Consider the following 23946-nt stretch of genomic DNA (forward strand, 5'->3'; position numbering starts at 1 on the left):
CTAGATTTGAACTCAGGAAGAAGAGTCTTCCTGACTCCAGGACTGGTGCTCGGTCTAATGCATCACACAGTTGACCCTTTTATTGCTATCACTGAGATTATCCTATGACAGAATTGAGCACCAGACCTAAAACATTGCTAGGTACATATAATTTAATCTGATTAATTTATGTACCAGTTAAGTATATGTTGGAATTATCAGCACCACAATAATTATACATTTTAATAATACTTTAATGTTTGCAAAGCATTTTCCTTACATTATCCCTGCCTTTGAAATTGTAGTGAAAGTATTATTTCCCTCATTTGACAGATAAGAAAGCTGAGGCACAAATAGGTTAAATGACTTGCCAATAGTCATAGGATTATAATGTGTTTGAGTCAAGATTCTATGCCACATTTCCTGCCTTCAAATTAAAAAAAACCTCCTTTCTTGGGGTGGCTAGGTGGCACAGTGGATAGAGTACTGGCCCTGGAGTCAGGAGTACTTGAGTTCAAATCTGGCCTCAGACACTTAATAATTAACTACCTGTGTGGCCTGGGCAAGGCACTTAACCCCATTGCCTTGTAAAAACCTAAAACAAACAAAAAAACCCCTCCTTTACTATTACACTAATGAATGAAAATTTTCCTAACTCAGAGCTAAGAGGCAGAAGTAGCTTTGATTAAAACCTGGAATTCATCCAACCATCTGGTCTGTGAGAAATCAATTAATCTGGGTCTTTCCATCCCAGGTGGACTAGTGAGGAAGGTGCAAGAATTACAGAAAGTAGATATTTTGCAAGAGTAAGTAAAAACAACCAACATCAACAGTCTCCAAACTCTCTGCAGCAGCGTAGTGGTGATGGGAAATGGAATGTGGAAAGGAGATAGGAAAAAGAATATTGCATCCTGAAACCTGTCCCTTTCTCTTTCAACTTGCCTCAACTCATAGAAATGCTCTTCAAGACCAGGCACAGGGAATGGATGGGACAGCTTTGGCTGTCTGGGATCAAGATCAGGACCAGGTCTATGAATGAGGACCTACCACTATTAGTTTTGCACAGAAGGCTTTATTTCAGGACATCCTCTGCATTACAGTTCTGATGCTCCATCTAATTACTAAGGTTCCTTTTGCTAATGTGCTCATTAGTGGCACTGAGGATGTGTGATCATCACAAGCAGTGTTAAATTTGCACTAAGAATGGTAGTTGGAGCTGTAATGCGTTTTTTTTTTAAATCTGTTGAGAAGAAATTCACACCCACTCATAAATACTTGAATTCCTACTGCTTTGTTCTTTTTCTCTGGAAAGTTCAAATTTACTTGAATCTAGTTTTGCCCATCTCACTATATGAGCCCCAGATTAAAAGGAAATAGGAATATAGTCAAAGAAAAAAAGAAAAGGACTGAATTAGATGATCTGCTCAGTTCTAAAATTTATTATATTAATAGCTTCAATCTGAGGACCAGGAAGATACCTCTCAGAGATGATCTTAATGGAAGAAGTCTGTCTTTGACAAAACAGCAGAATAAGGGATATGTTTAATGGATGATCTACAAATTGCTTCTCCTCCATGATTAAAAGACCAAAGAAATGTCACAACATGCCCTTAAGTTCCAAAACTCAACCTTGAGAGCATTCCACATCTCCATTCATTTGTCAGACCTTATTCTTTTCCTTGTACTCCATTTACTGTGTGCAATTTAATCTCCTGACTCAGATGGGGGCATTCAGATTCTTATCTGGATGTTAGCAAGCTTAGAAAACTTTCATCAGCCGAGGAACCTAAGCCTCCGTGTAGACTCTACAGAGATAGTTCCTGTAACAGACAGAAACCAGTGGAAAAGTGGAAGGACACAAGTCCCAGTCTGGTTTGTTTTGCTGCCTTTGGATAAACAATGCTATCTGTAGGATTTATCAATCTAATTACTTTCCCATCTCCTTGACTCCTGGCCTTGTATTATCTTAAATTGAGTTGAAAGGGCTCTTAGTGAATTTTTAGTCTAACTTTAACTGAGGCCCCAGAGAGGACTCGTATAATTCCAGATTTAGAGCTGGAAGGCATCTTAAAGGTCCTTGAATCCATTTTAGTTTTAGGGCTTTATTTTTAAGTTTTTGCAAGGCAGTGGGGTTAAGCGGCTTGCCCAAGGCCACACAGCTAAGCAATTATTAAGTATCTGAGGTCACATTTGAACAAGGTCCTCCTGACTCCAGGGCCGGTGCTCTATCCACGGCGCCAACTAGCCGCCCTTGAATCCATTTTAAAGATGGAAAACAGACCTAGAGAAACTGAGTGACTTGCTTAGGTTTACCTAGGTCTGAATTAGGATTTGAACCCTGGTCTTCCAGCAATCTACCCACTAAAGTCAGTGGTGTCCAACTCGAAATAGACAGGGGGTGGGTGGGGGCAGTCACTAATTACCTAAAAATCCTTGCGGGGGGATACTGACTTATTTTTCATACTTACAATTCTTATCTGTTAATTGTATTTTGTTAAACATTTCCCATTTTAATCCGGGCCCGGGAAGCCCCTGGAGTGGGGCCGCCTGCCCGGGCTCTGGGCCACGTCTGCCCTGGGCTAGCTGGCCCCGACGGGTCCCGGCCTCGGCGCCTGCGAGGCTAGGGTTCCGGCGCTCCGATGATGAAGGGTCCCTAGGTACAGAGGAGCCCGCGCCCACCCCCCATGCCGCCATTTGGCGCCCCGGCCCCCGGGCTGGCCCAGGTCTCTGCGGCTATCCGGGCCTGCGCTCCTGCTAGGCCCGCCTGGGCTGGGCCGGGGGGAGGGGCCGGCCGGGGCGCAGCGGCGGGCGCGCGTGCCCGCGGCCAGGCCCCTCGTGCGCGTGCGCGGGGGCGGGCGCAGCACCAGCCCGGGCCTCCGCCGGCGGAGTGCGCGCTGCCGGCGTGAGAGCGCATGGACCAGGACCAGGAGCGCGCGCCCCACGAGGGGTAACGGACCCTGCGCGGCTCGAGTGCCCGCCGCTGGCGCCCCCTCCCGAGGGGCAGGAGGGGGGCACCCCAGCGTCTCCACCGCCACACAGGGGGTCTCTGCCTCCCCCAAGGAGTGAGGGGGAGGGGAGAAGGACAGCCCCGGGGGTCTTTGCTTCCCCAAAGGGCAGCCCCTGGGGGAGAATTGCTGCATCTCTACAAGGATATGGGGGTCCCTGCTCCCCCCAAGGGTACCTCTACTGCCTCACAAAGGGAACCCCAGGGAGAGGCCGCTTCCCCACCGCAGTGACCCCGGGTGGGCTGGCCTCTGCTTCTCCAAAGGGGAGCGAGAGTTTTTACACCCAAGAGGACCCTTCCCCTCTCTGTTTTCATACGAGGGGAGTCCTCTGGGGCGTCTCTGCTTCCTCCTAAGGGGATCTGTGTCCCTATGTCTATTTGCCACCTAGAGGGGCTGAGTGTCTCCTCCCTTTCATCCCAGGGCAGTAGTATCATATTCCCAGAGTCTCTGCTTCCAGAAAAGGAAGCTTCCTAGCACCAAAGAATCTATTAGCCTCATCTTTGAAGCTACCCAACTTGCCTTAGCAAAAGGGACCCTTCCTCCCCCGGCCAGTCTGGCCTCCCTTTTGAAAGCTTCTGCTTCTAGCACTTCAGAGGGTCCCTTTCTGAAGGGGGAGAAAGTCTGTCCCTTCTCTCTCCAGTGGCTCTTAAGTGGAGCCACTAGTGTCTCTACATCATCTGTAAGTATATCTGAATCTGCTGGTCTCTACTATTTGACGTTTGTTGGCCTAGGGTCTAATTAACATGAGTAAGTCGCTGCAATGATCACTGGTTCTTTCCTCAGCAAGGTAGCCAAGGAAAAAGAATGGTACCCAACTCATGTGCAGTTGACGGTCCTTCGGGCTCAGAATCTCCATGCCAAAGGACGCTCTGGGTTCAGCAATGCCTATGTGATCATCCGGCTCCAGAAACAGAAATATATGACCTCAGTGGTTCGTCACAACCTGAGTCCTGAGTGGAAAGAGGATTGCATTCTTCAGTTGCCTGGTAAACTGGATGTTTGGGAGGATCCTAACCTCGTCTTAACAGTCAAGCATCATTCACATTGGTTTGCAGACCAGTTCCTGGGCCAGATATCCATTTCTCTGAAGCAGCTTTTCCAAGACAAAACCAAGAGGAACAATGAGTGAGCAGAGTTGGCTTTTCCCACACATAACTGAGGGATTTCCATAGACCTTAAAGCAGATGAATGAACAGGGATGCATCATCTTGCCAAGGTCACTATCCTCTGCAAGGGTGTCAGTTTAGGATGAAGACCTTGTGAACTAGGGCTATCCCACTAGAATAAATTAATCTTTCATTCTCATCAACTCTCTCTTGCAAAGGTAAAATGGACATTTTATATCAGGAGTTCCCTAGTGTGCATGGGCTGCTTTAAGTAAAAATCATAAAATACTAAACTGCTTCAGTCTCTTGGACCCATGAATTTTTTTTCCCCTTCCTTGAAGGTTGAAAGAAAGCTGTAATCCCTTTAGAAAGTAGTTGAAAATAAGGGCAGCTAGGTGGCACAGTGGATGGAGCACTGGCCCTGTAGTCAGGAGAACCTGAGTTCAAATCCGACCTCAGACTCTCTTAATAATGACCTAGCTGTGTGGCCTTGGGCAAGCCACTTAAACCCCACTGACTTGCAAAAACTAAAAAAAAAAAAAAAAGTAGTTGGAAATATTTAAATAAAACTAAAAAAGTAATTTAGTGAATAATTTTCCAGTTTGTGAATTATTTAGGCCCTTGTTTCCCTTCCCTGCCACTGCTTACCATTAACAATTTCTCCACCAGTTGAAATTCAATTGAGTCTATCGTTATCTGAGCTGGTAAAAGGTGAAATGAGGGGAAGAAGCTGAAATCGTCAGCTTTAATGAAATGTTTAGACTACAAATTCCTGAGTTTCAGTTTCCCATTACCATGGGTAACCAAGAATGGGCTATAAATATTACTGAGAATTCACTTGAACAATAGAAAAAAAAACAAACCTAAAAATTGCAATTTTAGTGAAGAGAAAATCTGTTAAAGTCAAGGAAAATGAGAGGAGGAATCAGGTCATTGAAAGGATAAAACAATGAAATTAGTGGAAGGAAGAACATAGATTCCTGGTGATCATGGTAGAGGAAAGAAAAGGAAAAACTGAGGCTTCTTACTTCTAGAATTTTCTGTAAGAATGCCCTTGGGCAAAGAGAAAATAAAAGGTATAGTTTAGAACATCAACTGTCTTTCATTTCTGATTAAGTTCAATTTCTATAGAACCACTTGGTATGAGGGAATCTTTTGTTAAGCAACACTATTCATTTCCTTTAAACATAGGAAATACTTTTACCAAGAGTATGTGTTTGGTAGTAGATCTAAAACACAGAAGGAAAATGGGAGGTAAAAGAGGAAGGTTCATGAAGCTAGGAGGCAATTCTAGTTTACCTGCCTGAGAAAAGAGCCATTTTACGTGTAGGGTAAGATTTCAGAGGCTGTGGTATCATTGGCATGGTATGTGGGCAGTTGCAAAAGTGGCAGAAACCAATGTAGGGTAGCATGACTGTGCTAGCTTCCAGTAACTTCTTGGGAATTTCCTTCATGTAGGTGGTTCATTTTGCAGTCCAAAAGCAGAAAAACCAATAAGCACCTTGGGCGTCTACAACTCAGTATTCAGTTCATGGAAATTACAGGCCAAGTCAGGGAGCCAGTCTTTCCAAAAGACAGTGGGTCTGGGTCATCCTTTGGCAAACTCCACAGCAGATTAATGAACAAGAGAAGCAAGATTTATAAAGCAAATCACTTTACTATGGTATGTAAGAATCTGTGCTTCTTGCATCTTTGTTGTCTTTTCAGTTTTCTTCTTGTTTTTAAAGAACCAGTTATACATAAATCTCTTAAGAATGATATGATTCTAACCGATATCACAGTAGATTAAAGGACTTCTCTTTAAAGCCACAAAATAGGGATTATGGAAATGGAGATGTGACTGTTAGTCTCAAGCAGCCCCTAAGTCATTGCAAATTGATGTTCATATATAGGGACAGAATTTCTTATAGGACCAAAACTTGGGTAAATTTCAGTTAATAGTTACTAGGACTTCAGGTCACTCAGCCTTGAGGCTCCATTTCAACTTAGGAACCTAGCAAATGACTATGAAATATACTTTGTACTTCACATAAGACTATAGGGATGTTACATCTACAAAATCCACTACCCTCTGTTTATTCCCTGTTTCCAGCCTAATATTGGTGACTACAGCTATATTAATGAAGCAGAGAAGACATCAATTACTGCCCCTAGTTCTTCAGGATACACATTTTCAGCTAAAGGTGAGTTATTATTGAGAGGGTTGGAAGAAAATAGTATCTAATTTGAATAATGGTAATGACTAAACTTTACCCTAAGTTAGTGTTTACTACTTGTTCCTCCCTGCCATTTCCATGCCATCCCTCTGCTGCTATCATACTTCCATGTCACCCCTCTGCTGCTATCATACTTCCATGTCACTCCTCTGCTGCTGTCATACTTCCGTGTCATCCCTCTGCTGCTGTCATACTTCCATGTCATCCCTCTGCTGCTGTCATACTTCAATGTCATCCCTCTGCTGCTGTCATACTTCCATGTCACCCTCTGCTGCTATCATACTTCCATGTCATCCCTCTGCTGCTGTCATACTTCCATGTCATCCCTCTGCTGCTATCATACTTCCATGCCATCCCTCTGCTGCTATCATACTTCCATGTCACCCCTCTGCTGCTATCATACCTCCATGTCACCCCTCTGCTGCTGTCATACTTCCATACCATTCCTCTGCTGCTGTCATACTTCCATGTCATCCCTCTGCTGTTATACTTCCATGCCATTCCTCTGCTGCTGTCATACTTCCATGCCATCTCTCTGCTGCTATCATTCAATTACCTTTTCTTCTTTGAAGTTTATTCCTTCAGCCTGTATCACCCTATCCAAATACTTTTTGCTCTTGATGCTTGGATCATTCCTCCTCTAGTTCCACAACATGACCATATACTTGGTCTCATCATCAGCTGACAGCTCTTAACTCCATTATCTTGAACTCTAAAATTCAAATACCACAAGTTCTTTTCATTCTGTTTCTTCCTCTATTTCACTTCTCTTAATCCTTTAATGTGCTCTCACCAAGGACTCCATTTCATCCCTACTGCCTTTTCAGTCCCCATCCTGTTCTTATTTCCTTCCCTTTTCATACAGTCAGTTACTTTTGTGTATCAAGGACTTTGTGACTTCCTTACCTTCTTGTCCTTTTGATTCTCATGTTACCCATCCCCAATCCTGGTTTACTTCTACCACATGCCTTCTCTTTTCCTCCTGGTACTGCAGAACATTTAATTGAATTCCAATATAAATTTATGTTAATCTAATCTCAACTAGGATCTCACTACCCCACAGCAATCCTTTCCTTATCTATTGATATCTTCCCTGTTGCCTGCAAATATATTCAAATTTTCCCCAATATTAAAGAAAACAATCACTTGACCCTGCCATCCCTTTAAGCTATCATTCTATAACCTGTCTTCATTTCAAGGCAAATTTCCTAGGAAAAAGCATCTAAATTCTATTTCCTTACTTTCTCATTTGCTGCTTAGCAATCTTATCTCATTACTACACTGAAGCTACTTTCTCTACAATTGCCATTGATCACTCTATTGCTAAATCTGATTTTCTCATTCTCATGCTTTTACCTATTTGTAGTTTTTGATACTATTGACCTATCTTCCTCTGAAAACTCCTCTGGCGTTCTTGATACTACGTTTACTGGTTCTCTTATTTGTCCTACCTGCTCTTCCCTCTCAGTCTCCTTTACCTGAGTCACCTATCTCCTACTCCCTTATAGGAGGGAGAAAGGGGAAAAGGAAGGATATCCACCAAAGACCTTTCTTGGGCCTTCTTCTCTCTCCACATGCCCTCTTGGTAGTAGTTTTATTGGCTCCCACAGGTTCAGTGATCATTTCTGTAGTGTTGACTCCCAAATCTCTGTATCCAACCCTAATTTCTCTCCTGAGTGCCACATAACTGTCTACTAGATATTTGTTCCTGGATATTCCTTGGCTCCTCGAACTCAATATATCCAAAATTGAACCTATAACTTTAGAGAAGGGCATTCCTTCCAAAATTTGTCCTTATTTCTCTTGAGTGCACCTCCATCTTCCCTATCACTCAGATTTGTAATATGATATTGGAGTTAGTGACTCTTCACTTTCTCTCATTCCTCATAGCTAATAAGGTGACATATCTTGTCAATTCTGTTTCCACAACATATCTCCCAAATATGGTCCTCTTCTCTCTTTTCATTAGGCCACCACCCTAGTTCAGGCCAACATCAACTCTACTACTACTACTACTACTACTACTACTACTACTACTGTAATCACCACCTAATTGGTCTCCCTGCTTGTAATCCTTTCCCTGCCCAATCCAGTCTCTGCACAGATGCCAAAATAATTTCTAAAGCACAAGTCTCACCATGCCACTACTTTGTTCAATAACATTTAGTGATCCCTGTTGATTCTAGTATAAAATAAAAATTATAATTTGACATTCAAAGACTGTCCAATCTGGCTTTGGTTTACCTTTCACAGCTTATTTCACATTACTTTTTATAAACTAGCCAAACAGTTATATTTGCAGTTACCCAAACATGGCATTTCATCTCCCACCTCTTTATTGCATAAAAGTAAATCTACTATGCTGGCAATGCTTTCCCTCCTCACATCTGCCTCTTAGAATCCAAGACTGCAAGTTCCCATCTCTTAAGGGATGCTTCTATGATTTCTCCAAATGATAATTCTCCTCTCCTCCCCTCATCCACCAGCTTATCTTATAGTTAATTCTCTGAGTATATATTGTATTTCTTCAGTAAGTTCCCTAAAGGTTAATTTTTCATTTTGTTTCCCCATATCCAACACACTGCACTATCCATGGTAGGCATGTAATAATATATGCTTGTTGTTTCTATAACATTTTACTATTGCCAAGTTATACTAACTTTCTGAGTTTTCAGAAAGTCTTTACTCCCGACCAGCTTAATTTTGGAGTGGTTAAATTATTGCCTCTAGTTTTTCTATGTTTCTTTTTTCTTTTTTTTTTTTTTACATTAAATCCATTAGCATCACCTGTTATGCTGGCCCGGGAAACAGATGTCAACACACAAGACAGTACTCAAGGCTTGGGGTTCAGACTTCATTCCTGCCAAGAGATATTCCAGGATTTAAATCAATGCACAGATGGTATCAGTTCAGTACCAAAGCATTCAAGTAGCTATCCAACCATGTCACCTTCCTTACTCCGCCTGCCACACCAAGAGCCACCGGACCTAGCCAGCAAGACACTTACTCCATTCAGCAAAAAGAAATCAAGCTTCCTTAAAGAAAGGGACTGTGAAGACTTTTGGGAGATCTTTTCAGAGAACATAGACTGTACATCCCAGAACAGTCTAAATACTAACAAGACATGCTCTTCATCTGCCCCTTCCTTCTCCCCAGAGCAGGAGGTTTCGAAAAAGCCTGCTTCAAAGAAGCAGCAAATTTCATCAAAGGGCTTCCATAGTTGCTATGGCTCATGTCTTAACTGTTTAGGTTTATCTCCTGATATATGACTGTTGCTGCTGTAATAGCCTTTTTACTTACTGGCTTATGTTTAAGAAAAAAAAAAAAGCTTGACTCATATATACATGCTAAACACTTTTAAAATGCACCATATTTTATGTAGAAGAAAATGTCTGTTCCTTCCATCATCATTCTACTGCTATTCATAGCTGGTATAGGCTTAGTTCTATATACATTCTGGGCTCCTGATTCTTAAGTTATTCCATGTTACATTGTAAAGATGCTAAAAAGTTTACTTTCTGCAGGGTTCACCTCTCTTGACTCCCTTTGTAAGGGAGAGATCAACTTAATGATTTCCCTAAAACATATTTAATTCTTCAGTTCATGTATTAAGCAGTTATAGGGTGCAGAACACAATGCTAGTCAGTGAAAGGGAGAAGTATGTTTGATCTGGCATTCTAATACCATTCAGGGGAAATAGGTAGGTGGTATTTTATGCACATAAACAACCCTTTTGACTTTATGATAGGGATCTATATATATATACATATGTATATATACATATATAGTATGTATATATACATACTATATATAGTATGTATATATACATATAGCCTGAATGCATATGGACCTAGAGCATGTTGTCAGACAGACTATGGTCCTCAATAGTACTGTTTACAACTTATGATTTAATAAAAAGGAGGACCTGCTCTGAGTGACTGTACTACCTTTGTGACCTTGGGTACATTACTTATCCTGTCTGTGACTTAGTTGCCTCATGTTTAAAAAGGGCATTGATTTAAATAACATCTAAGATCTCTTCTAGCCCTAAATCTTTGATCCTGTGACTTAACCTATATTTTCTTAGTATATCATTTCATGTGGACTCTTTACAACATGGCCATTTTTACTTTGCTTCTCTTAAACTTGACAACAAATTTTCTTTGGGTATTGGACAAGGACCATTTCAGAAACTCTGTAACCCTTACAGAGTTCCATAAAAATGAGCCAGATCATAAGTAGCCAGCCTTGGAAAGAAACACTACATTCTTTGTTGAGCTACAGTGTTAATTTTCTGACTGATTTACACTTAGCTCAAAAACATCCATTTCCTATAGCCTAAACCAGAAGAATTGAAGACACTGCTCCAGAGTGCAAATCAAATTAAAGTGCAATTGGGAAATTTGACAAAATAAAAATACAATAAAACTTCAGTGTTACATTTTAAAACCAAGTCTTTATGCACCAGCAAGGATCCTTATGGATAGATTAGCCGCTTTTCTATTTGAATTCTGACACCACTGCCTAGAGATCCCTTTTTTAGGCCAAATCCACTGAGAATACATCAAGATTATGAACAAATATTAGTCACTGAATTTAGGTCCTTTGTCCCATTCTATCCACAACAGGTTGTAGAAATGGTGGCAATGACATGAAGTATGCAAGGTTGAGTGGAGAGTCCTACCATCCCTCATTTATATCCAAATTGATGAAATCAGTGGTATGTAACATTATGATGGTACAAAATTTCAAGGAAAATGACCTATACTCTTATACTTTAGAAAGATAGAAAAAGGTATAGATTCTTTCAAGCCTCTAGGGAACAGAAAACAACATGTAGATGTGACCTAACAGCCTTCCCCCAGTTCCCATCATTCATTCATTTATTCCTATGTAAATAGAGATATTAATACTTGGGAATATGAAAATATATGTTAATGCTTGGACAGTAACAGGAAGAGAGGTTGGTGTGATATGATACGATACATTTCTTGAGTGAGTCCCCAAACATGGCAACTAAACTGGAAGAGTCCAAGCTGGAAATAAATTGGCTCACTTTGCTTTCCAGAGCCTGCCTCCTAAATCTTAACTGGAAGAAGGGGTGGAAAATAAGCAAATATATTTTTCATATGCTTTCATCCCAATCCTTCAGAAAACACAAGCTTCTGGAATGTAGCTATTGGAAGTCAATAAGGTCAGCATGTTCACTCTTACGGAGTACCTGGGGATAAGATAGAAGCTTAAAGATTGAGAGAGATCAGCCAAGGGCAAAGAGATTAATGACTTGCCTCAAGGATCTGAACTAGGAATTATGAATTTACAATCCATATAGTAAAGGCCCTTTGTTTTATAAATAGAAGTAACGTGCCCAAGGCGACATGACACAGGTGGTAAGAAGCAGGCCCTAGCTTTAAACCTAGTTCTTATGAATCCAGTGTTTATACTATGCCCTATTGCATTCTGAATCACTAGCTGTTTCCTTCTGCATTTCCTCTGTTCCATACGAGTGACTTTCCAGAATATTGTTCTTTAACATAATCAAAAGCATATCTTTGAAACTAAGAGCTAGTAGTATTTACAATAGGGAAACACTAGAAGCTTGAGCAAAGAAAGGCTGTTTCCTCGCCCCACTATCACTTGACAATATCCTAGAAATGTTAGTTATAGTAATAATATAACAGAATTGAAAGCATAAATAATAGCAAAGAGGATACTTGCAGAGGATATAATATACTAAAGAACTGGTAAAGTAAGGCTATTAATAGTGTTAAGTAGCAGGATTCAAAATCACAAAAATCATTTCTATGTGGTACTAACCAAATTCAAAATTACAGAATGAATAATATAGGAGTTAATTTTCAACAAAGGACAACTACAGTAGAAAACACTTTACAGAAGTAAAGGAGGACAAATAATTGAAGAGATAATCCGCTTATGGTTGGACTGTGATAATATAATTAAAATGAGACTAAATCAATTTACTGATTTAGTGCTACATCAAATTACTAAAGGGAAACAATAGAATTAGACAAAACAATTATTTGAAGGAACAAAGATTTAGAATCCCAAGAAAAATGAGAAAAGTACTAAGGGAATTTAGCATTAGTTGCATTCTAAGTCTAAATAGTAGTTATTAAAACAATTTTCCTGATTAAACAATTCATTAGAGGAACAGATTAGAAAATCAGTCAAAAGGATTGAACACAGTACTGCAGAATTTGACAAACTCAGGAAGATAAATTACTTGAGGGACTTCTTTGCTAAGAAAATTGGAAAGCAGTTGGGCAGAAATCAGGTTTAAATCATCACTTTAGGATAAAATAGAATGGGGAGGAAATATTTTTTACTACTAGATTAAGGGAAGAATTCAGTTTTTAATGGTACCTTTTGTTTTTTCACCTTCATTTTAAAATATAGCCTTTCCTCCCTCCTCATCTGTAGAGTTATCCTTTATAATAAAAAAGGAAAAAAGCAGTTAAAACTAATATATCAAGCGTATCCAATATTTCATGCAATATTGTACACCAATAGTTCCTACCTCTGGAGATGAGGTATTTTTTCATGTTTTCTTCAGGGTCTTACTTTATCATTATGGTGGGTTTTTTTAGTTCTGCTTACTTGACATCAATTCACATAAGTCTTATAAGTATCTCTGAATCAATATTTTTCTTTTTTAAAATTTATTTCTATTCTGAACTTACTTCCAATAAATAAAATGGGCATTTTATATACATATGGGATAGAAAAAAAGGACTGAAAATTTAATTGCATATCTATTATTTACAATTTTTCTTTTTAAGGATATAATAAGTTTTCACTTACAGCTTTCAAAGCTGTTTATATTTCTTTCTGGCCCTTTCTGCATTTTTTAAAAGATATTTCAGCCTTCCATCCTTTCCTTTCTTTTTTGTCTATTATATTCATAATTTCTCTTACCCTCCTATAATTTCCCCACTGAAAAAAGAAAAAATCCTTGTAGCAAATAAGCATAGCCTAATACAAATCCACATGTCCAAAAATGTATGTATTACTCTACATCTACATATGTCTTACTCTTCTTTAACAGGAAGGTAGGTAGACTGCATCATCATCTGAAATCAATTTATCTAATTAGAGTTCTCAAATCTTCTTTATAATGTTCTCTTTGTTCCACTCAGTTTCTATCACTTCATAACAGACCTTACAATTTTTTAATTCCATCCTCCAACAGATCAGCACCCACTTAATTTCCAGCAAAATCTTTTGCTACTACTAAAAGAGCTGTTATAAAAAGTTCTGTGTATATATGTACGTGTGTGTGTGTGTGTGTGTGTGTGTGTGTCCTTTTCCATGATCTCTTTGGAGTATAGGTCTAGGAATGGTATAATTGGGTTGAAGGGTACATCACTGCCTATTTTTCCTGGAGTCCCTCCAAAACTTGTCATTTTCCTTTTTTTGTTAATCTTGCCAGTATGTTGAGTGTAAGGCAGAACTTTAGAATTGTTCTAATTTGCACTTAGATGATTTTTGGTAAATATTCATAATTTTTATGACACAATAAAATTCATTACAATCATATACCCCCATTTATTTAGTTGTCTTCCCAATTAATGTCTACATTGTTTCCAGGTGCTAACATAAAAAGTGTTGCTATATGTATTTTGTTGAATGTCAATTTTATTTCTGTCTTTGACCTCCTTATGATATTTCTAGCAGTGAGATCCTTGAGTCAAAAGGCATGAACTTAGTAATTTTATTAACATAATTCCAAATTGCTTTCCAGAATAGTTGAAACAATTCAATGCCACCAAAATTATATCAATATGCCTCTCTTTTCACAGTCTCTCCAACATTACCTATTCCAATTTTTGTCATTTTTCCTAATTTCCTGGGTATGGAATGATACCAGAGTCATTTTGATTTGCATTTCTGTTATTAGTGACTTGGAGCAAACACTGTTGTTTTTGTTAACTGCAGTTCTTTAGAAAAAACCCATTCATATATTCTTTGATCTCAAAAATTGGGGAATGGTTTTTTAACCACAGTTAGTTTCTTATGTATTATGGTTTTCAGATAATTATAAGACATATTTGATTTTAAAAATATTTTTCCTTATCAACAACTACCCTTCTTATCCTACTAATTTTATTAATACAAAAAACTTTCAATTCCATGTGAGAGAAAGTACATTTTATCTTTTGTATTTATCGTCATCCTATTAAGGGGAAGAGTTGTTATCAAAGGATAGAGGACATAGTGAAAAACAAAATAGATCATTTGATTACAGAAAATTTAAAAGGCATAAACAAAATCAAATAGATGTAATTAAGATAAACTATAGTAGGAAAAAATCACATCAAATACCAATGTTAAAAAATACAGAATGTAAAGGAAGTTGTTAAAAATTAAGAGCTATTTTCCAAAGGATAAGTGGTCACAACTCTCGGAGGTATTACACATAAGTGACCATTTAAAAATACATTACTAACAATAGGAGAAATGTGACTAGAAACATTGTGCATTTTGACAAAGGTAACAAAAATCCAAAATATTTAGAGGCTGTAGGAATATAGGCACACTATTACAGTGTGAAGTTAACTATTCTAAATACCTTAGATCTCAATTTGGAAATCAGGCCAGAGTAGCCTGTCAGTATGTTTGCTACCAATAGTGAATAATTTCTTTAAGTGAAGTAATTCGAGCAGGTCAAAGACAGAATCAAAAATTCAGTATATTCCAAAATATTCACAGTAGCTATGTTGTAACAAAGAATTAGAAATCACTATAGTTGAGAAATGGCTGAAATGGCTGTGGCATATGAATGTAATAATATGACTGTGCAGTAAGAAATTACTGATATTAAGGATTCAGAAAAACATGGAAAGACTTTGATGACCTGATGAGTAAAATAAGCAAAATCAAAAAAAAAAATATGGTCCTGAGGGTAGCTAGGTAGCATAGTGGATAGAGCACTGCCATGGAGTCAAAAGTACCTGAGTTCAAATTTGGCCTCAGACACCCCTATGAGTTAAGAGAACTGGCATCAGAAGAGATGGTTACAAGATGAAGAACTTGGCTTCAACTTCTTAAGGAGATAAGGAGGGGTTATTTTTTAAGAAAAAAGAATTCTGCAGTCTTTAATGGAGGCTTTTTAATTTAAACAAGAGCTTTAATAGGAGAGTAATGAGGAAAGGCTAGTGTAGTGTGCTGCAGCTGTTGGCAGATAAGCAAACTAGCATCTAATCAAAAGAAACAAAACTCAGGTATATGAATATCTGAGCCTGACACATATCAATCATTGCAAATAGAGGGAAATGGTTCTAAATCTGGAAGTATTGTTTCAGACAGGTGTCATTCATAGATTGGGAGTGAGGCAAAAAGAGAATAGAAAATATACAGCAGAAACCTGGGAAAGTGATGTCTACCAATAAGGGAGTTCTCAGCAATAATAGTATATCAAATCACCTTTTTCCCCTAATACTTCCCTCCTTATGCCAGCATAGAAGAGACATGACATGATTAATTTCTGCATCAAAATATTTAATATTTCCATTAAATGGAATGAAATATTCCCTTCTGATCAAAGCATTTTGCCTTTAAGAATCCAGGTGAGGTATAATTCATAGGCAATAGGGCAGATTTGTTCCATCTTCCTCATCAGCCTGAAGGAGGTAAAATTAGTAACACATCAGAGGGAATATTGGCAACCACTCCTCCTACTGGTCCCCAACTAGAAGGGATTTATCATCTGAAACTTCCCCAGAAAATATCACAAATGAGATGAAATCCAAGCTTGCTTCCTCAACTATGGCCCACAGAGCAACAGAGGCTACCAAAAAAATGAAAAAGCACTTGGGTGCTAATCATGAGTCAGAGGATAGTATCCATGTCATCCTAGCTAGGGTGTGACATGGTAGGAAAGTTTATAGAATTCTCAATTAGCCCATAATATATCAGCACACATATCTGGGACAGATCCTGCATAGAGACGTGTTAGGCCTAGAATTCAATAGGAGTAAGAGAAGGCTGAATTGCAGTTGGGAAAATGCACAGTGCTTTTCATGAAGCACCTGGCCCAAACCCCATTTACCTAGTAAGGGTGTAAGGTTGAAAAGCAGGAAACAAATAATCAGTTACAAGGGAACTTAATGTTGAGTATATTGACCCATGGTGGTGTACAGAGGCCACATTTTCAAGTGGCATGGGGGATGATATTCAGAAAAAAGGAGAGCTGATTGTGTAACGCAAGACAAGAGGGAGAGTAGCCAGCCTGAGTGATGCAGTAGGATCCATGAAATGTAAGATGACCTTTCAACAAGACTTTTGATAAATCCTCTGTGGAAGGTCTGAGGGAGAAGACAGACAAGGATCACACTTGAAAAGATGGGGAGGGATGGGATGGTCAGCAGCAATGGATAAAAGGCCACAGGTGTGAGATCATAGAGCACACACACACACACACACACACACACACACAGTTGGAGGTGCCTGAAATGACTAAACAAATGGATATACATGTAACACTATATATGTACATGTACATCTGTATGAAACAAAACAGGATAACCCTTGTGTCTAGATGCCAGTAACAAAAAACATAGGGTTATCTTAAGTCAGCTCCTTTTCCCTAAAGTCGTGGATGAATGAAGGGAAATGAGTGAGCATGGCATGAGAGAAGCCAGCTTGGACAGGTACTGATGGGTCAGAGGGGCCAAACCTAGAAATCAATCAGCTTCCTCTGATAGTCTCTTCTAGACTTTCTCAATCTTTGTACTCTTCAGAAGTATCTGCTGTCTTCAATGTGGGTCATCTTGAGCACTAGCTTCTATTCTAAATCTCATCCAGGAATGAAAGTGCAGCAGACATTCAATCCCACTCCTGATCAGCATGGGGGCAGTAACCTACTTGGTTTCCAACCTGGGGCAGTTCTTCCTTCTTTAAGCAGCCTGGTGGTCTCTAGGTACTGAAGGCTCACCATTTTGGTGCCAGATTTAGTGTGGATATTTGAGCACACGTGCTCAGATCTTGGAGATCCTGAGCTCTAGCAATACAGCAGCCTCAGGGACCTCAGTAACAGTGTTTATAGGCATGTGCCACCATGCCCAGCTCTGAGTAATACACCAATTTTTCCAGTTTCTTACTTTGCAGTTTTGAGTGGGTACCTTATCGGTCTCAAAAACCTGGTTGTTTTTTTAAGATACCATTGGAAAATTTCTAAACTCCTTCAGTCTCATCAAAGAAAGCCCTGCCTCTGCTGTCAGTCTTGTCCTAGGGCCAGACCTCAAGCATTCTTGCATAAGAAGGCACTTTTCAGGCCCCAGGAGCAATCCTAATCCTCGGATGTCACATCAATGTCCTCCTCAATGCCCTGCCTAGCAGCCACCTGCCACTGACTCATGAGCGGTCCACTCTTCCTCTTCTCCTCAGCTGTTGGGCATTCTTCCTCCAGCTTCTGCCTTTTGTGTTTTGTTCGACAATTTTGGAACCATACTTTCACCTGCAGGAGGAGTCCAGTAAGATTACACCTCCCTGGCCTGATAGCCTAACCCACCTCTAACAGACAAGATATCTTTCATCCCGTTTCTTGCATTCAATGAAAGGCCTGTAGCTTCTGCATCAAAAGTGAATCTATGTCTAGAGCAGGGGAGGGATCATCATACAGCCCACAGTCTGGCACTGTCACAGAAACCACAGGTGGGCATGGAAGTCAATGCATCTAGGAACTTTTTAGGGGTGAATTAAATGTTTGATCAAACATAGCAGGTGAATGATGTTATAAGTATCTAAATGGCCCTTGGCAGAAAAAAGGTTTCCCACCTCTGGCCAGAGGGTAATCCAGGGCACTTCAGTTCTACTTCCCAAGGAATTTTGCACTTGGACTGCAATTCCCCTCTCTGACCACATTGTCTTTTTATTATACTGGTGCCTGGAATAGCTTTCACCATTCTCATCCTCTTTTCCCTAATCACATACTGCTTCTGACATCTAGGAAACAAGGAATTTTACATGCATTTGACTAGATGGGCTGGAGTCTAGGCTTATAATACTAGGGAGCTCCTCTGACATGTGCTTAAGAAGCATTTTCTCCTTGTCATTCAAGTCTTTCTTTCTGGACAGAGCAGGGAAACCAGAGGGAGATATGTGTGTTTTAGAAGTTACTTCCCTCCTCTCCTCCTCCCCACCACCAAAAAAAAAACCAAACAATACCTGAGTTTCCGTTAGACACAAACTGTGTGCAAGCTGTTTCCTCTCTGCTCCCACTACATAGTGGTTTTTCTCAAAGGCTCTTTCCAGCCGAAGGAGCTGGGATGGGGAGAAAGCTGTCCGGATCCTTTTGGGCTTTCTAGTAAAAGGCCCACAAAGCAGCAGGCTCTCAGCAGAATGAACTTCTGTTTGAAAAGAAAAGCCCCCAGTATTCATTCTTTAGTCAACCTTTTCCCCAGCAGTGTCCAAGAGACCCTAAGGATTTCTATCTGGTTGTCAAGAAAGTATAGAATAGTACCCCAATCCTCTCCTCTCTTTCTCAGTCCCCCAGGACTTTCTTCTAATGCTCACCCTTATACTCAAGTTTAGGCATATAGCTTATAATAGTGCCCATTTCTATAGAACTAAAAAGAGTATGTGAATTAAGAATCTTGTGGACGAGTTAAAATCCTATCATTTATTTTCAATCTCATCTTTGATCTGGGTAGCCTTGAAGACAGTTTAACCTCTTGAGACCTTTGTCTCCTCATCTGTAAAAGGGTGTTAGACTGGATGATGTCCAAGATCCTTTTCAGTTCTAACTTCTATGATTACCCCATAAGTTAGTTCTTGGTCACCATTTTTGTTCCATCCACAAAGGAAAATGCAAAGCACATTAGAAGAGATGCAGAATGAGAGTGGAAGTTCCCAGTTTCTGCCAGTATCTTTGACATTCTTAGCACTTCCAACTACCCATGTCATAAAGGAGTTGATGAATCTCAAATGAGGGAAGCCTGGGTCTTAAGACTGGATATCGTTGGAGACTTCAGTGGAATAAAGTAACTAGTTGTTGGGGTTGGAGATGGGAAACTGTCCGATCTCTGTTAGAATAGCTCCAAGCTTCTCACTGCTGCTTAGGATGAGCATTGACTCTGGTGGAGTTCATGCTCTAGGACTTTGGTCTACCAAGCTCTGTATGCATGACCAGATCAGTTGCTTCTTCCTCCTTAGTGTGATAACCTAGGGCAAAGAATACTGGTTCTGATACCAGCCTTGTGTCTCATTGAACAAGTCACTTCACATTGCTGAAACTTTCCTCCTCTCTGAAATAGGTATTCTATTTGCCCTAGTTAGCCTCCCAGGCTTTTAGGGAGGAAAATGTTTCATAAGTCTTAACTCACTATAGTAATAGGAATCTGGTAAGGTGATGCTTAAGCAGTGTCTTCAGTTCCTAGAAAGGTTTAAGTCTATCTACAGTTATCTGGTCACGGGAGGATCTGTGTGGCGAATGACCCATGCTCTTAGTAGTGACTCGGTTACTGACTCAGACTGAAGGCTATTTCGGTGATCTAAAGGAGGGAAGATTAAAAACTGGCTCTCTTCCAAAACCAGCGCCTCTTCCTCCCATTCCAGTTTCCATTACCAGTCGCAGTGCCTTGGTACCACCCCTGGCCAGGACCCACCCCTCCAGCCCCACTTCCCAGATCACCTTTAGGGTCACATCTATTCCTTCCCTCTCTTCCTTTCTGTCCCCCCCCCGAATTCTTGCGCTAGATACAAATAGAACCCCCCCCCCCCGCCGCCCCACGGCCCCGCCGCCAGCTATCCCAGGGTGTAGCCAGCTTCTAGGTGAAACTTTCCATCCCCAAATGGACTGCAGAGCCGCTGCCCGTTCGGTTCTCCTGCACTGTCCGGCAGAATCGGAGGAAACTAGTGAGATCCGGATTTTGAAAGCGGAGAGGAGCCGCCGCTCCAAGCATCGTGTGACCTTGATCGAGTCTGCTTCCCGATCTGAAGCTCGGTGACTTCGTCTATAAACGGGAACAGCACCGCCTCCCCCGCAGGATCGGAGCCAGGAAAGGAGCTTGGGCCGCTCCCGTGCGGCCCGAGGCCCGGCCCCGCCGCCCGCCCGTCCGAGGGGCCGGCTCCCGGGGAGGGGCCGGTCCTGGCCGGCTGTGGGCTCCCTTCCCCGGGCAGAGGCAGCCGCTCCTCCCCCGCTAACCAGAAGCAGAGGTCCCGGAGGGAGAGCCGGCTTGGCGGTCTGATCCGGCCCTTCCTCCTCCTCCTCCTCCTCCTCCTCCGTCCCTCCCAAAAACATCTTACAGACGGGGACACTAAGGCGCAGAGAGGCGCCTCCCAGGCCCGGGGGCAGGCGGGCCGCGGCCGCCCCGACGGCACGGCCCCGGGGCTCCGCCGCACTCACCCGGGAAGCTCGGCGGCCAGGCGCGGCTGCGGAGGAGCCAGGGGCGACAAGTGCACGGGTCCCGGGGGCCGGGCGGCCAGGAGCCCGGGCGGCCAGCCGAGCCGCGGTCCGGGGCGGCCGGGGGCTCCAGGACCAGCAGGCGGGCAGCCCCCCAGGCGGCCGGGGCGCAGGGCCGGGCCGGCGCGGGGCGCAGCAGCGGCTCGGCCGAGGGGCCCACCAGCGCCTCGATGGAGAAGCCTCTTCGAGCCGAGCTGAACATGCCAGGCCCCGGAAAGCCCGACTGACGCGCGCCGCCTCCCCTCCCTCCCTCCGGGCTCCGGAGTCGGGACTGCGCGGCATCCGCACTCAGCACCCGGGGTTCGGGAGCATGCGCCAGCCCGCCCCGAGGGAGGGGAAGGGGGCCGGGTCCCGCCCGCCCCACCCAGCCCACCCAGCCCTCCCCGCCCTGGAGACACGCACGCCCAGGCTCTCCGGGGTTTTTCCAGCCCCGAGGCCCCCACCGCCTCTAGCCGCAAGCAGCACGTTGTCCCGGCACAGTTGCGTCCTGACCAGGATCTCCCTTTCTTCCCCTGCCCTGAGACTACTCCAGAATTCGGAATCTCACCCTCTCCGCTGGGAGCACCTCCAGAGACCGTGTAGACCAGCCTGCACAACTTTCTAGCACAACCTCGTTTGAAGTCCTCCCGGGACGGCTTCCCAACGCTGCCCATTCTGCTTGGGGCCGCTTTAATCGTGCGGAAGCCTGGGGGGTGGTGGTTTGTTTTGGTGCCCCCCCCCCCAGCTCCACTAGGACTGTCTGAAACTCTCTGCCCACGGATGATGACTGACCTGTGGGGCTAAGGAAAGCAAATGAGTACTCTTTCACAACACAGCCCTCTAAATAACTTGAAGACAATGACCGCCTCCATCTCCCTCATTTCGTCTTTTCATCCCCGTTTTCATCATCGAGCCTCATACTGTTCTTTGCAGACTTCTCCCCGATGATGGTTAACACCCCCCTGCCCCCAGTTTGTCAGTGCCCTTCCAATACGTGTATTCCAGCCGTGGCCCCGGACGGGACCGATGACAGAATGACCCTCACTTCTGTTCTCCTGGAAGCAGAGGTTTAAGAGCAAAGTTGTTTTGTTGGTTTGCTTGTCTTGCTGCCGTGTTACACAATTGACTTTCGCTGAGTTTGCAGTTATGGTCTACACTCCTCCATCTACTCCCCCTCTGAACCCCTAAAATTTATACCCAGGTATTTTTTTAACCCAAAGTAGGACTTTATATTGATTATTTTAATCCCATCAGATTTCAGCCTTTTAAGATCTTTTCAGATACTGATTCAATTATCCAATGTGCTCCCCATACTTTCGTGTCCTTGGCAAATTTGATAAATCTCATATAAGTTTCGATGGAAGCTTAGTGATCATTATGTTGAACAGAATAAGACCAAGAAAACCACTGTGGGGACGGCTAGATGGTGCAGTGGATAGAGCACCGGCTCTGGAGTCAGGAGTACCTGAGTTCAAATGCGACCTCAGACACTTAATAATTACCTAGCTGTGTGGCCTTGGGCAAACCACTTAACCCCATTTGCCTTGCAAAAACCTAAAAAAAAAACCATTGTGACAGTTTTAAAGTCCTACCGCAGTGTGGATATTTCTTGGTCGAACACCAAAATTATTCCTTTTTTTAGGCAATTATTAAATGTCTGAGACCGGATTTGAACCCAGATACTCCTGACTCCAGGGCCAGTACTTTATCCACTGCGCCACCTAGCCGCCCTAAATTATTCTTTTTTTAAAACGAGTGAAAGAAAAGACTAGTTTCTAAGGGGAAGGGAGATAGTTTAATGGACCTTAATCTTAATTAGCTCCCTAAGGACCTAACTTCTTGGGCAGGGAAACTAGGTGACCCAGTGTATAGAGCACTGGCCCTGGAGTCAGGACCTGAGTTCAAATCCAGCCTCAGAGACTTAATTACCTAGTTGTGTGATCTTAGGCAAGTCACTTAACCCCATTGCCTTGCAAAAAGAAAGAAGACTTCTGAGCACTTCTGGGCTGTGTTCTTCACTGAGGGTCTCCTGGGTATCTGACATGAAGTCTAGAGTCCTCGACATCTCAGCCTCAACTCTGGTGTTTATGTTCCCAGAGGGGCAGAACTCTTAGGTATCTTCATGCCCAGATGCACTGTTGCCTTGCTCTCCCACTGCTGTTGCTGGCCCAGGTGATAGTTCACCATTCCTTGGAGCCCCATAATGGGCTTGGTCATTAATACTTTGTTCTGTTTCCAAGGAAACATTGCTTGTAGTGGTCTGGTCATTCAACTAGATCCAAATTTTCACAACTGTATTATTAGTAAAATACAGTCCCTAATCCATAAGAACAGCATAAGAAGCTGGCATATCACCTTTCTAAAATCCAGGATGTAACATTCTATCTACTGCTATAGTTATGGGTGGATAGAAGGCTAAGTCTGGAGTTTGGAAGATCTGAATTCAAATTCAGCCTCCAACTTGCTATGTAACCCTGAGAAGATCACTTAATCCCTGTTCACCTCAGTTTCCTCATCTGTAAAAAAAAAATGATCTGGAAAAGGAAATGGCAAATCACTCTGGCAAATACCAGAACAATACTCCTGCATTAACTCTCAAACTCAATTCAATAAGGAAATGAGATTAGCCTGCTATGGTGACTCTTAGCAATCATTTTCTCTTCTAAATGATCAGAAACTATCCTCTAAATAATAGCTCCTAGAATTTTGTCCAGATTTAAAATCAAGTTTACCAGTTTTTAAAAATAAGAAAATTAGAGGATCCTGTTTCCCATTCTCTATGATTTTTCCAAAGTTCACTGACAAAAGGCCAAGCACTTATTTCTAGAAGTGTTTTTAGTGTTTTAGTGGAAGTGACCTTCTAACCTGAAGTTAGTAATAAATATGGGGGGGAAAAACTGGTCTGATACTTTGAGATATAAGCTTCCATGGCTTAAAATATCACAGAGGAAGTTAGCCCAGGAGAGATATGATGTTCTAAAGAATGAAATTCTCATAATACAAACAATGCTGAAGAGGAAGAAAGGGGAAGTTGATTTAAGAATACATATAGACAGAAGCTAAGTCAGGATGTGTGGAAATTGGATAAGTCATTTAGATCATATGAATTAGAGCTGGACTACACCTTAGGTCACCTAGTCCAATTTCTTCATTTGGGAGGAAAGAGTCAAAGAGAGGTTAAATAAATGACTTAATCAAAGTTACATAGGTAGTCATAAGTAGTCAAGCTGGGCTGAGAA

General features: G+C 41.9%; 2 protein-coding genes across 4 annotated transcripts; one reads left to right on the forward strand and one right to left on the reverse strand.

Annotated features, from left to right (window-relative positions):
- The first annotated feature begins 2812 nt into the window (after nt 1-2812).
- Nucleotides 2813-10249, forward strand: LOC141505929 (rab11 family-interacting protein 2-like). Of its 3 annotated transcripts, none has more exons than XM_074212239.1 (5): nt 2813-2926; nt 3768-4109; nt 5549-5753; nt 6183-6273; nt 9088-10249. In XM_074212239.1, the coding sequence occupies exons 1-5, from the start codon at nt 2892-2894 to the stop codon at nt 9573-9575; spliced, it is 1161 nt and encodes a 386-aa protein (XP_074068340.1). In that variant the 5' UTR covers nt 2813-2891; the 3' UTR covers nt 9576-10249. The 3 variants fall into 3 exon arrangements, with proteins under 3 accessions (XP_074068340.1, XP_074068341.1, XP_074068342.1); XM_074212240.1 differs by lacking the exon at nt 2813-2926 and adding an exon at nt 2933-3663; XM_074212241.1 differs by lacking the exon at nt 2813-2926 and adding an exon at nt 2933-3663 and having other exon boundaries at nt 3772-4109.
- On the reverse strand, nt 2895-20930 carry LOC141505930 (homeobox protein EMX1-like). Its single transcript, XM_074212242.1, has 3 exons — nt 20672-20930; nt 18493-18674; nt 2895-17782 (listed from the first exon to the last, which is right to left on the reverse strand). Exons 1-3 carry the CDS (start codon nt 20928-20930, stop codon nt 17615-17617), a joined length of 609 nt encoding a protein of 202 aa, XP_074068343.1. The 3' UTR covers nt 2895-17614.
- Nucleotides 20931-23946: the final 3016 nt, after the last annotated feature.

The sequence above is a fragment of the Macrotis lagotis genome, chromosome 1, assembly GCF_037893015.1.
Source record: "Macrotis lagotis isolate mMagLag1 chromosome 1, bilby.v1.9.chrom.fasta, whole genome shotgun sequence".
Taxonomy (NCBI): Eukaryota; Metazoa; Chordata; class Mammalia; order Peramelemorphia; family Peramelidae; genus Macrotis; species Macrotis lagotis.

What these genes read in the sequence shown, in the direction of transcription:
- LOC141505930 (XM_074212242.1), bottom strand. Translation starts at nt 20,930, where the DNA reads ATGTTCAGCTCGGCTCGAAGAGGCTTCTCCATCGAGGCGCTGGTGGGC. An exon ending in CTGGCCGCCGAGCTTCCCGG is followed by an intron (nt 18,675 to 20,671) that starts GTGAGTGCGGCG and finishes CTTTTCAAACAG; the next exon opens with AAGTTCATTCTGCTGAGAGC. An exon ending in TGTGTCTAACGGAAACTCAG is followed by an intron (nt 17,783 to 18,492) that starts GTATTGTTTGGT and finishes CTCCTCCTGCAG; the next exon opens with GTGAAAGTATGGTTCCAAAA.
- LOC141505929 (XM_074212239.1), top strand. Translation starts at nt 2,892, where the DNA reads ATGGACCAGGACCAGGAGCGCGCGCCCCACGAGGG. An exon ending in GAGCGCGCGCCCCACGAGGG is followed by an intron (nt 2,927 to 3,767) that starts GTAACGGACCCT and finishes TTCTTTCCTCAG; the next exon opens with CAAGGTAGCCAAGGAAAAAG. An exon ending in ATACACATTTTCAGCTAAAG is followed by an intron (nt 6,274 to 9,087) that starts GTGAGTTATTAT and finishes TAAATCCATTAG; the next exon opens with CATCACCTGTTATGCTGGCC.